The sequence below is a fragment of the Lactuca sativa genome, chromosome 7, assembly GCF_002870075.4.
Source record: "Lactuca sativa cultivar Salinas chromosome 7, Lsat_Salinas_v11, whole genome shotgun sequence".
In the NCBI taxonomy this organism is placed as follows: domain Eukaryota; kingdom Viridiplantae; phylum Streptophyta; class Magnoliopsida; order Asterales; family Asteraceae; genus Lactuca; species Lactuca sativa.
In genome coordinates, this window is record NC_056629.2 from 22,187,624 (window position 1) to 22,202,448 (window position 14,825).

The 14,825-nt window shown below is 33.1% G+C and overlaps 1 protein-coding gene across 1 annotated transcript; it reads left to right on the forward strand.

Annotated features, from left to right (window-relative positions):
- The first annotated feature begins 11,484 nt into the window (after window positions 1-11,484).
- Window positions 11,485-12,489, forward strand: LOC111890931 (uncharacterized). Its single transcript, XM_023887007.1, has 2 exons — window positions 11,485-11,775; window positions 11,863-12,489. The coding sequence occupies exons 1-2, from the start codon at window positions 11,491-11,493 to the stop codon at window positions 12,487-12,489; spliced, it is 912 nt and encodes a 303-aa protein (XP_023742775.1). The 5' UTR covers window positions 11,485-11,490.
- Window positions 12,490-14,825: the final 2,336 nt, after the last annotated feature.

Consider the following 14,825-nt stretch of genomic DNA (forward strand, 5'->3'; position numbering starts at 1 on the left):
ATAACACCATTCCGTTAAAGAGGTACTGTTTAGAATCTTGCATGTATATATGACTATATGTACTTCATACAAGTTTACATGATACTGTTCAATAAATATAGTTACTTTCTACTACTTTGTGACTTTTTTCCCCTGACACTTTAAATAACAGAGCAAGGAGAGCATTCTAAACATTCTGGAAACTTTAAAAGAACAGGGATATGGGTACACAGAAGATTTTGGAAGTTTTAGTCATGTTTCATGTAGATGACTTGGTCGTTCACTTTGCAACAAAGCCTCCATCACTTGGTATGTGTTGTTATCTTCTCTCTAGTCTTTACTTACACTGATTTTACTCAAAGTTGCATATTTCTATCTGTGCTTGTGCTTGACATAACAAGTGCTATTGGCTACTTGTTGTGCCTTTGAAGGGGTATGATTCTCATCACATCACTGAAGAACATCTAGGTGGAAAAATAATATCACGTTCTGTTCTTCTTTGTGCCTTTGAAACTGCAGGAGATGCTGGAGCCCTTAGAGAACCTAAGGACAAACTGGAGAAGTGAGTTGAAGAGCTGACATGGAGATTAGACTTTGAAAAGCATTTTAGGGTATATTTTTTATATTTCTTGTATCTAATTAGCTTGTAAATTTTTGTTACAACTATTGATTTGTTTTATCTTTCCATGGAACGATTATTTGTATGACATTAAATTTTATATAATGGATTTTATTTTTTGTATATGATATTTTATTTTCTATTATGAGACATTAAATACAAATATAATTTGAAAATTAGTAAATCTATAAATAATATTTTTTTTAAACATTTAAAATTATGATACGCAAAAGTGTGTGTCATCTTCATTTATAACATGACCTTTCTTGACAGGGGCTTTCTTGATACGCATTGCGTGTCATTAACACGCGCGTCGTAAGGTTACGACACGCGAACGCGTGTCGTCTTCCTTTATGACAGGGCCTTCCTTGATACGCATTGCGTGTCGTAAACGTGCGTCGTAATTGCGCGCTGTAAATGAGCGTCGTAAATGCGTGTCGTCTATAAACGACGCGCAAAAGCGCATCATCTCTCTTTATGACAGGGCCTTCCTTGACGCGCATTTGCGCGTCGTCTGAGCCTTTTACGACGCGCAATGAGCGTCGTAAAAGGCTGTTTTTCTAGTAGTGATAAATAAAACACCTTTTATTTATCACCATATGATTACACATTATTCATTGTATACTGTTTCAGCTATCAACTTTATTCTTGAATTTAAAACAATAGTTGTCCCATGCTCCAAGCATGTACACTATGTTTTCTAAACACTAGTCATGTCATACTATGTTTGTCTATGATCTTTACTTTGTGAAATAGATCAATTGAACATAACTCCAATGATCCTCTTTTCACAGTCCCAAGTCCTTACTGCAAATGCAAGAATTCCAAATTCATGCCATTTACTGAAATCTGTTAGATTCTAAACTTATATGCATTGATCTTCTTGTACTGATTATGCACTAAGTTGGAAAGACTTGACAACAATCATTACAGAGCATTCCAAAGGAGATCAGCTCCTTGGGAACATCCTTCTTGCATTAAGTTTCCTAATCTTACATAGATTAAAAAATTTCTAACTTTGAAACATTTCCAGATTCCATTTTGACTATCACTTCTGAACAAGAGTTGTTTCCTTACAGATTATGTCAATATCGTCCTTCCAGAATTATCACTATACTTCCAACTGTCCTTGAGCAACCAATCTTTGGTAAACCTTAGATTGTTCTCGACAATTGATTAATCCTTTTAGTCATATCCAGTTCTAGACCTTTTCCCTTCTTAATGCCCCAGGCATTTGGAAAATTTTAGAAAGGATGAATATAGCACATGTAATCGATCCTATATCCGAAGCATATGGGACACGATTCATGATGTCTCACATAAAGACTAAACCAGTCTTTTGCTATAACATTTCCATTTCTATTTGCCAAGTTCTCATAATTCTGATTATGAAAAGGGATGCCGTAATCATAATTGAATTTTAGAATGCAAATAATGGACCCATATACAGAATTTCCTTATGTTGAGCCATTCCAACATGAAATTCATATATATATATATATATATATATATATATATATATATATATATATATATATATATATATATATATATATATATATATATATATATATATCCTTGACTAAATACGATTAAAACCTCAATCTAAGATTTTAGATTTGAGATGAAGTATAATTTCCTCTCCCTTAATTATAGCAAAGCAACTTTTTCCCAATTGAAACTTTTGTTTTCTATAATTAACATTGCTAACTTGCAACCTTATCATAATTATCATGCTCCCACTGACATGATAATTATTATCATAACACTTATGCTCCCACTAGCTTTGACATGTACTCAGAAATCAGCTGGACTTCTAGAAATCAATACTTTATTGACTTTCTTACCAAAGTTCAGATTTCTGATACTAGATTGTTTTGATAAAACTTTATCATAATCATACACCTTATCTTAGATAGCTAATAGGTATGTCTAAACAGTTTTAAGAACTATGAAAAGGGATTCCGTAATCATAGTCTTGATTGTTTAGACCTTTTCCACTTCTCACAAGTCCATGTTAGTGTGCCGGTAAACCACACACGCTCCACTAACGACTTTGAGAATGCAAATATCACAATTGCTATCTAGCTCAAATCTACTTAGTGAAAGTGCTTCCTCACCATCATTTTCATGAATCGGAGAGAAGCCTTATGACACTTAGATTTAATGGTGTATGTGTTCTTATCCATGTGAATTGTCAAAACCATAGTCATAAGACAAGGGTAATGACAAATCCAAACTCATATGGATTTAACTCAATCTTAATTTCTTGCCACCTGGCAGCTCAAGGGACTGCCATTGCTTCCAAGTTGTTGTGTAACCAATTGAGAACTCTAAGAACTCATATGCAAAGCCAACTTTAACTGGAATGGGCACAGAATATGTCAACATGATAGGTTATAAACCTCAAGTCGTGTGCTAGTGAAGAACTTCATGTTTTATTCTTGATTAGTTCTTGAGACTTTCAAGACCTTTAAGACTCCCACTATCCTCTTGACATATAAGACTTTCTTGTCAGATATTCAAGAGATAGTGTGGGTTCTAATCAAGACAAACACTTCACACAATTGGCCTTAGTTGGTCTTTGTTTTATCGAAAACATCACAACTTACCAATTTCAAATGTACAAGAGTAGAAAACTTTTACTCTTACATTGGACAAGTGTTGTAAACCTTCTCTAAGACATGTCACTCAAGTTACAATCTTGGAGTATGACTCCAAGACTTATATTGGAACGAAGTATGACTCATCTTCTTGATTTAACCATTACAACAATTCAAGATTCGTCTTCTTAGTCATAAGAATGCACTAAGATTCCCTTAGAGAAATAATTTTGCTATGGTTTCTTAATCATTAAGATGATCACACAACTGATACTAAAGTACTCTCCCATCTTTTCAGATTTGAGAAACTTTTATCTTTATGCCTAAGTTGATTCTTCTTATTCGCTCTGCCTTACATTGAAACCTTTTCCAATGTCTCAGAGTTACACTTAAGCTTGTAAGTATAACCATATTTACTGAACTTAAGTAAATCATGACGAATAGTCTTATCAATCTTTTGTGGTGGACTTAATCAGTGCACAAGAATGTGTACTCGATCCCTTAGTCCTTTACTTGGCTCACACATCCATGTGAACAAGTAATTAGTCTTAATTTTCCAATACTTGAAAGTTCTCATTCATCATGCTATACAACTTGCATGATTCCAAGTTCCGGTCCAATTGAAACTTGGGTGATGAGAATCTTTCCTTATTTGGTAAATTTAGACATTACCACAAATGAAAGAATCAATTTCATATTTCCACTCTTGCTATTAATGGAATCATATAAGCAACAATTTTTTTTCCTCAAATGCCATTGTAAGGATATTTTAAAAATAAATAAATTCAAAAATTTTCCTTTTATTTTAAAACTTTGCGGAAAAACTATCCTTACAGTGCAAAAGCACATGAAAACTTTGTTGTTATCTATTCGTAAGCAATATATCATAACTCCTAAGAAGTAGCTCAAGAATCCGATTTTCAAACTATACGATAGAAATCCATCTATGCGATCAGATTCATCATATTCTTTCTTTAAGTTTCTTTACTTTTCTTTAATTCTTAAAACATCACCATGTGACCCAGTCACATCATGTATCAAGAATCTCAGAATAGAAACTTAGCAGAGCTAGATAGTGGACTTTACCTGAAGTAGAGTCAAACTTATTAACTTTAACATCCTTAGGTAAATTTGGCAGCTTTGCAACTAATGATCCTTCCTTTGGCAATTTGACATATGGATGCTTTGGTAATGAAACATGGGACTATCACAGACTTAGCCTTTCTCTTTACCATTTGGTCAACCGAGTTGACTATGGCTGATCCCTTTCCACTGGGAAGAGAGAGCTTTACTAGATATCCAATGTCATCATTGTCAATGTCCATAAAGTTTTAGGAAGTTGATCTTAGCAAATAGATAAGATCATTAAGGGTCTTGTCATAGTCTGTTTCATAGGTGTTCCAAAAGAACACACTATGTGACTTAGAAAGTAGTTGAACCACCAACTTTCTCAAGACTTTGACACCCAACTCTCCCGGCTTGTCAATATGTGACTACATCTTCAAGATATGACCACACATAGACCTTTACTTGCCAATAGGGCTTGAGTGACCTTAAGCTTTTCAAGAACTTATGGGTTAGGGAGAATAATTGGAGGAGGTGAAAGAAGTATGATTTCCATGGGACATCATCTTCATTTAGGAAAGCTTGTTTCAAGAGATCTGGGAATTTCATAGATGTCTAAACCAGACATCTTTTGGGAGATATTCAAGATAGTTGATCTAATGTCCTTAATATAACACCCAATATGAAAATATTAAGGCTAGGACCCAACAACCTATTTTATAACTTAGAAGAGGGATGCCGTAATCCAAGCTATAAAATATTTGAAGGTAGGTGAATGACAATTCACCAATTTCCACCAAGATAAACGAAATGTGTTATTAGGTTTTAATTGGATTTGAAACTCCTAGATCTTTTGAGATTCATTGAACTGTTCAATGGCATGTTTCAATCTCGAGTGTACCCTTCAGGTTTTGTGACTAGGATGCCGAGGATCACAAAACAGGGTGTGAAGTAACCATGCAAATTACTTGGTACCCTTAAGTGTTTACCCCTCAATCGATGTGTCGGTTAACCACACACGCTCCATCGATACTATGATAAACATTAAGTTACCCTTTGCCTACCTTGTTAAATACGAGTTAGTGTGCCGGTTAACCACACACGCTCCACTAATCGACTTAAACAAAGTGCAAAGTGTAATTTCATGGATTAGCACCTTATTCACATTTTCCTAAGTAACTAAGATTGGGTATTAATAAGAATTTAGTTACTTAGTATTTATCATTAATACTTTTAATGAAGGGAGAATTATAGTCCTGTCAAACCCGTTCGGCTAACGACCCTCCACCAGTCAAGGAAGCGGTGGGTGAGAGTGGAGACCCATTAAACTGCCATTTTATAGGCAGTAACCTTATACCCCCCTTATAGACCGGCTTCGTGAATGAGGCCTACTAACGCTAAGACTGACTTTACTCTTATACATATATATAAATATTATTAACTTATAATATTATAAAGTATAAGGGTTGAATTTTAACTTTTAAAATTCTAAGGGCTAACTTGGAATTAAAGTATTCATATGTGAAAACTTTTCAAATTCCAAAACTTGAGGGCAAGTTTTGAAACTATCCAAAACTAATTAATTCCACAACTTATGTGTTTAAAGTAGTTTTAATCCAAAAACTTTTCAAGTTCCATAACTTGAGGATAAGTTATGGAAGACTTTAAACTAATAAAAGAATTAACTCTTCTTTATTTTATAACTCATGGAATTAATTAAGGTTACACTTTTTTATTATTATTTAATGAAGAGACTCTTGGTCCTCCATAAACTGAGGACAAGTTATGGAGTCATAAAACCATTTAATTAGAACTAGACTCTTCATTTTGTAACCTTTGCCAACTTTTATGAGTTTTAAGATTCATAAATGTGACTTTTAAGTTACACAAACACATTTTATGAACTTCTTTTAGATTAATTTGGATTAAAACCAACTATCACATAATTTTATTCATTAATCTAAATTCACTCATAAAACAAGGTAACACAAAAAACTTTTGGTGATCCATAACTTATTCTTAAGTTATGGAATCCTTTAAAACATTAACACCAAATTTTGTAACTCCATAAAAACTTTGAATCAATTTTTTTTAAAACCTTTTCATATCCATAACTTATGGAGGTTTCAAAAAATAAAACTCTTTAGATCAAACTTTTAAAACTAATAAAATAATCATATCATTTTATCTTTTATTAAATTTGACCTAATTCAACTCATAAAGCAAATTATTCAAATTTTACAAATAATTAGTTTTTCACAAGAACAAGTAATTATCTTAAAATTTGACAAACTTCATGTTTTTTTTCCTTTTTTTTCAACTTTGAAAATAAAATATTTGCATCAATATAACAGAAAACAACCCGTGGCTCTGATACCACTGTTGGGTATTGAGCATTCTAACACTCCTAAGTGTACATGCAACCCTAAATACCTTGGATCTATGTTTTCTCTATTATACATTCAAATATGAACATCCAAGGTATTATCCTAATCTAGCATACAAAACAATGAATATAACAAGATATAATATATACCTCTTTCATGTAGAAAGTCTTCATGAAGCTTGAGTGCCAAGTGCCTCAAGTGTAACATCTCAAATGGTTCACACAACACCAAATACACTTGGAATAACTTGAGAGAATTCTACACTTCATGAAAATCGGCTAGCCCTTCTATTACACACATAGTCCATGATTTCTTGAGCCGTGGGATTCTTTTATATGGTGGCAATTAGGGTTACACCATGTAACTCATGACTTTACCCATTCATTATGCTCCATGAATTTTAACCTCCATGGAGTATCCATGGGTCACCCCATGGACTTAGTCCAACATAAGGAATCTTGGATCACAAGCCCACATATATAAGAATGAATGATTTACACAATCAACCCATATATTTAATTAGTCTCCTTTTGATCACTTAATTAATTCCAAATTAATTCTTGATCAATACTAATTAAATAACCTTATTAATATATCAGAACTTATAATATATTAACAAACCTTAAATGTTATTTCTCTCATTATAGTCTATCCAAATGCATGATGCCATGCAACCCAAGTGGACCTTGCCGGGTCGGGTCAAGTCTTACCAATTATAGTTATGGACTTAGACATTAATCCAACAATAACAACATGCTTTCAATCTATAGTTAACAACATACTTTGAACTTAACTAACTACATACTTTCAAACCTTAAATATAAACATAATTTCAATCCTTAATTAACAACATACTTTGACACCATAGATAATACTTTTAAACCTTAAATGACAACGTACTTTCAATCCTTTATTAACAACATACTTTCAAACCTTAAATAACAACATACTTTCAAATCGTAAATAACAACATATTTTCAATCCTTAATTAACAACATACTTTCAAACCTTAAATAACATATCACATGCAAGGATCTGACTGAATGCATAACATACCAAAAATAACAACATACTTTGAAACCTTAAATAACAACATACTTTCAAACCTTAATAACAACATTCTTTCAATCCTTAACTAACAACATACTTTGAAACCTTAAATAACAACATACTTTCAAACCTTAAATAACAACATACTTTCAATCCTTAATTGACAACAACACACTTTGACACCTTAAATAACAACATACTTTCAAACTTTAAATGACAACACACTTTCAATCCTTAATTAACAACATATTTCCAAACCTTAAATAACAACATACTTTCAATCCTTAATTAACAACATACTTCCAAACGTTAAATAACAACATATTTCCAATCGTTAGATCATCCGTAATTCATCCAAACTTACAAAATAGATCATGCATAATTTGACATTTCATATTATACATATCAAAAGCCGCCAAGTTTAACATAGTTGTAAGCATGCATATGATGGGTTTTATAGGTTATAAAATTGATGTGGTGGAAAAATGTGACATCCCCATTTTCATGGCTAGAAAAGAACGATTTTGTTTATGCTTTATGAAAATCAGAGTACCTCTTTTAATAAAAATGTTGTGGAATTTATTCCCAGAAAAACACGAAAAATACGTTATCAAAGCATTTCCGAAGAAACGTATTTTATTCATTTCAAAACATTTGGGATGTCATCGTTAATACAGAAACATAAGCATAAAAAGAAGTTACATTCGTTTACACTAGTGATCTATATCTCCTTAATCTCTTAGTGTAATGTCACTTCATATCGACACCTGTGATATAAATAAATTGGGTGGGTCAGGTTGGGAAACCTGGTGAGTACATAGGGTTTTCAATCCACAATAATATAATTATTATGTTTAAACAATCAAACAATCAACCCAATTACCCATCCCCATTATCTTCTTTAATCTTACACCCTGTTCCTGAGTCTCATTTAACAAGAGAAGTGGAGAGAAAGTGAGGGAATCAGAGAGAAAGAGTAAACCATCGCATTCCTAAGTTTTTTATTTGGAATGATTTAGGAAGAAATGAAAGGAAATCAGAGGAAATCTTCCTTCCTAATCTTCCTCCCAAATTGGAGAGATTTGGAGAGAAAGATAATCGATGATAAGGATAACAACACACGGTTATATAAGATCACGTTATCATTCTCAACATACAAAAAAAAAAGATCGGTATTTCTTCCTGTTGCTTCGATGACCTTGCTGCTTCAACAACACTGCTGCAGGTTTTCTTCTCCTTGTATTTTTTTTGAGATCGTGTTCACAGTTATGTTACAACCTTTTTTTTCTGGTTCATATAATTTGTTTCTTCTTCATTATTGTTCTTATATGTTTCCTCTGGTTAATATGTTCTGATAAGATCACGTTACCTGTGATAATATGTTCTTATAATTTGTTTCTTCTTCATTATTGTTCTTAAAGTTGAATTGATTCATTAGGTTCCTTGTGATAATATGTTTAGAACATCATTACATGTTTCCTCTGGTTCAATATATGTTTACAACTTTTTTTTTCTGGATTTGTTTCTTCTTCAACATCCATTGATCCAGTCCTCATACACACGCATTCTGATGACTAAGGGATGTATAACACTGTCAATAACATTTTGTGAATGTTCCTTTCAATAGCAAATACGTGCATTAACTATTACTCAATGCAATTCTCAAAGTGTCTCCTTAGGTTCCTGGCAATATGGGTGTGTACCCTGTTGGGACATGACAAACTTTCCTATTGGACTATTTTGCCCTTGCTTTTATTTTGGGTGTATGGCTGTTTTTGCTGCAAAATAATAAACACAAAATTTTCTATTGATTTTTACAGAATGTTATGAATAGGTGGGTCGATTACACGTTTACAAATGAAAATAAAGGTTTTTGTTGGCCAAAACGATGACAAAATTGAAACTATAAACAACTTATCAAAGTTTATATAGAAGTATTGCAAAATGTTTGATTAAAATAAAAAACACTCATCTAAACGGGATACAACCCAAGTCTCCAGGTTACAAAAATTCATGCCTACCAAAGGAACTAGGAGTAAATTTTTATTTACTTTAACTTTCCAGAAAGCTAAGGTGGTTCCTCAAATTTTTCAAAGGTGGTTCCTAAGTTTTTTTCTACAATAATTATAAATATTTTTAAAAATTAAGGTGGTTCAGATGACCCACCTAAGCCCTTCTTAAAATGTCCATTGCCACTTAATAATCCTTCACATTTTTTACGTAAAATAGGTCACATTGATTTCAATGGATATTGACCTTCCTTCACCCGCTCATATTTTGAAATCAAGACAAATGCAAGTTGTTCATCTAATTTGTTGTTGATTGCTATTCTGGTACAACGCAAACTTACCATCAACAATGGTCCTAATTTACCTACTAGAGAAACTCTTTTAAAACGTCGACGTGTATGGGAAGAGTTGTTACATAACCTTTCAAATGGTGGTCAATGTCGTGAGCTTATCCGTATGAGTGAGCAATCTTCTAAGAAGTTATGTTTTATCTTACTACGTGATGGTGGTCTTCGACCTACTCAACGAATGTCTGATGAAGAGCATGTTGCAAGATTTTTGCACATCGTAGGTAATGATTTGAGAAATACATTTGTCTCTTGGATGTATCGGCGCTCGAAATCCACAATGAGTAGGTGCTTCCATAGAGTTTTGCGCTTGGTTATAGCATTAGAAAGTCTTTATATTCAATAACCACAAGGTGATGTTATCCCCAAAGAAATTCAAGAAAAAAAGAGATTCTTTCCTTACTTCAAGAACTGTGTAGGGGCAATTGATGGTACACATGTTCGTGTCAAAGTACCTAATAGAGATGCCCCTAGATATCGTGGCCGCAAGGGTTACCCAACGATAAATGTCTTAGCTGCTTGTTCATTTGATTTAAAGTTTATGTATGTTTTAACCGGTTAGGAGGGTACTGCATCAGACTCAAGGATACTGAAGAATGCGCTTACTAGAGATGATAAACTAGTAATTCCAAATGGTAATTTCTAGTACCAACTTTTCATTGTTTAGTTTAAATTATTATTACAAAAGTAATTGCAGTTTAATTATAGGTCGCTATTATTTAGTAGATGCGGGTTTGCGTCACTCAACTATATTAATGGCACCATATAGAGGTGTTAGGTATCATTTAAAAGAATATTCCACTCGGGCACCACAAAATGCTAGAGAGTTGTTCAATCTTTGTCACGCTTCATTACATAATGCAATAGAAAGGGCATTTGGTGTTCTAAACAGAAGGTTCCTTATCATTAGAAATACACAAGAACCTTTTTATTCTTGTGAAACACAATCAGACATTTTTTTAGCGTGTTGTATTTTACATAACTTTTTGATAGTTGAAGATCGTGACAAAGATCTTGAAGATGAGGCATTACAGGAGGTGTTAAGTGCACCAACAGAGGAAGTGAGACATAATTCAAGTGGTGCGCGTGAGGGTAAGAGCATGGCAGAGCAACTTAGGAACTTAATTGCAAATCAAATGTGGACTAATTACTTATTGAATCCAAACAATGAAATAAATATGTCAACATAGTTTAAGAGTATTTCGTTATATTACTTCATTTGCAATTTGATTTTTTATTGAACATTGTTTTGTGAATTTATTTGTATTATTTAAATTTTTTTTATGTTATTTTTTATAACTTGTACACTTTATAACTATGTTCTTTTTATAATAATGTATGTTTCTTTTTATGTTATGTAGAAACCGATAATGAACAAGCAAGAACCTTTTGTATACCGGTAAAAAGTCACTCTTGAACTGGACAGAACATATGGATGCTGCATTTGTTGAAGCAATGGTACAACAACAAGAAAAAGGAAATAGGCCTTATGGAAATTTTACTTCACAAGCGTATGCGAATATGGTTGAGGAGCTTAATAAGAAACTTAACATGAATTTACCTAAAAGTCATCTAAAAAATCGTTTGAAAACTTTGCAATCTACGTTTTCACAATGGTATGACATGTTCAATGGGATTTCCTTGAGTGGGTTTGGTTGGAATGCTGATACCCAACTAATTGAAGCAGATGAGGAGGTTTGGGATAACTTAATTAAGGTTAGTTTTCATCTAAGGTTGTATTTAGTTTATTTTTATATTATGTTATTATTAATAATTTTAATGTATTTTGGGGTTTTTAAACAGTCAAAGCTTGATGCAGTTGTATTGAAGACAAAAAAGGTGGCCCACTTTGAACAAATGTTGGTATTATTTGCAAGAGATCGAGATTCAGGAGAAAATGTTGAAACAACAAAGGAGAGAAATGCTAGGTTTAACAACACTACGGACATCAAAATAGAAAGTATTTCAGAGGTTGATTCTTTATTAGCAAGTAATGATGTTACACTGGAGAACCAACGTGTGGATGATGATGAAGATGACATTCAAGTGGTATCTCCTACGCCTGAGAAAAATTCAAGTGCGAAAAAATGTAAAACTAAAAAAAGAAAACTCGTAGATGAAGTAGAAAAGGAAGTTGAAGCTCAGCCTGAACCTGAACCTGAAACATTTGAAACAAAGATTATGAATGCTGTTGGTGATGTGGCTAATGCTATGAGGGAAGGTAACAAAATCTTTGAAAGAGCTTACCATCATGAGTTAACAGGTGATGAAATTTATCAAGAATTGCAGCCGATGGGTTTGGAAGCCCATGAAATACCAGGTGCTCTCATGTATTTGGCTCGTAACCAAGCAGATGCGAGGACGTTGTTTACTTGTCCAATGAACATAAAGAAGGATATACTAAAAACAATGATGGGCGCAAGTAAATGATGAATTGGGAGAATAGGTGTTTATTTCTTGCTTCTTTGTTCGACTTTTTTTTTTTGGTTTCACGAATTGAATTATGGTTTTTAGAATCGTAGTTGGATTAAATTGCATTGTTTTGGATGATTTTTATAGTTTGGTTTCTTTTCAATTAGACAAATGCTATTAAAAGATACCCACAACTGTTTTCATTTTAATATTATTTATGTTTTGCTACTCATTGATAATTTAATTTAATATTATATGTAGGTGGTATTTGACAAAATATATATGTATGTGTGTAAACGAATATTTAGACAAAAAAATATGATGATGACATGCAAATCAACATTTTTTTTTCAATTTCAACTATGTATGTAATAATGTTGCTAAAAAAATAAGGATAAAATTGTAATGTTGTTATTTAGCTTTCTTTTCTTTTCTTTTCCTTCGAACTCGGGAACACATTTTTTAAAAAACTTCCTTTCCTTTCTTTCAGACTCGGGAAGACGAAAAAGTTAATCACTTCCTTACCCTCCCTTTCTTTTCTCTCCATATTTTACTTCCCTTTCTTTTCTTTCGTTTAATGAAACTCAGTTAAACTCGTGAACAAGGCGTTAAGGATCTACCCTAAGAATAAGCTATTCCTCGTTCATTCATTCCTAAGGAATCGACACGAAGTCCTTCGTTGCCACGATTTACACAACGGGCAGTAAGTCTGCATAGTCGCCAGGGCTTAGGCACTAAGTCTGCATAGTCGCCAGGGTTTAGGCACTACGTCTGCATAGTCGCTAGGGTTTAGGAATCAAGTCTGCATGATCACCAACGTTTAGGTATCAAGTCTGCATGATCACCAAGGTTTAGGCATCAAGTCTGCATGATCACCAAGGTTTAGGCACCAAGTCCGCATGGACGCCAAGGTTTAGAGTACACCAGGTGAACACATCGTTCACAACACCTACAGGTTGCGAGTCTGCTAGTGTTCCACTGGACTGTCTAGAATAGTCTGTGGTTGTCATCCATACTCTGCTAAATGACGGGGCCATCATTTGGAAAAGGCTTCTCACATCGTCCACCTCTCACCCTCACCTCGTGGTCTATAACACCTCTCAACTCATAGTCAACCTTATATTCCATCTATTACATCTACCCATGTTTTACCCCAACATTATCGTAGATATAAAATACATATACAGTTTAAATAATTTAAAACATGTATAAAATCGTTCATCTAGCATAGACAGCAAATACTCAGATAATATGCACACATAACACGTAATTTATATAAAATACTTCATATCTATGTGTAAGATGAAAGTAACAATGCACTCACCTGAGAAGGTGGTGACTCGGTACTCGGACAGCGCATCATTTACTTTAAAATAATTTCCTTCAACGAAACCTAGTATTCTTACCACTAGATTTTAGTCTAATATTTACCGTGACTAATTATTAGTCTTATTAGTACTATTATTATTATTCTATAAGCATTTAAACAATACTTTCCAACCACTATGTACAGACAAGGGGCAGACATAAAACACCAGAGGGCAGGACCATTTTGGCATATAGCACTTCTGAAATCCAACAACCCTATGCGGCCCTTTAAACCAGATTCCCCGTACCACGAGTAGTTAAAAAGATATTATAACGACACTTATATAATAATAGCTCAAATATTTATTATAAGTTCATAATAAAAATACTAATTTTAAATATATGCTATATTAAAATAGGGTAAGCATAACTTACTTACAAGGGGTTTTAGCTAGGAGTCGGGCTCTGGAGGGGTAAAACTTCATCGCTGAATCTTTCTAAGAAAGATTTGTGCAGCTCTTCGGCGCTCACCTTACTATTCTAAAACTACAAAAAGAGAAGTCGAATCACGAGGGACCGAAATGCTCGGGGGATAAGAAGAGAAAGACTCTTGAATCAAGAGAATGGTGCAAGAAATATGAGAGCTAGAGGCCCTTATTTATACTAGTTGAATTTTCAAAAACTACCCTCCATAATTACTTAATGACCTTATAGTTATATAAACAACTAAGCAACCATTTATAATACTATTTTAAATAGATTTAACGATATTTGTACTAAACTAATGTCGAAAGAACTCTACATTAGTATTATAATGACCGCATCGTCGATACCTTTCTAATGATATATATATATATATATATATATATATATATATATATATATATATATATATATATATATATATGTATGTATATATGTGTGTGTGTGTACGTATATATGATTTATACTTTATTTTAATACGTAAATATGCTATTATAAATTTTAAGTGGTTCATACGAACTCCATTTTTGACGTTATTTATATCCACGTGTAGGTGGTGACAT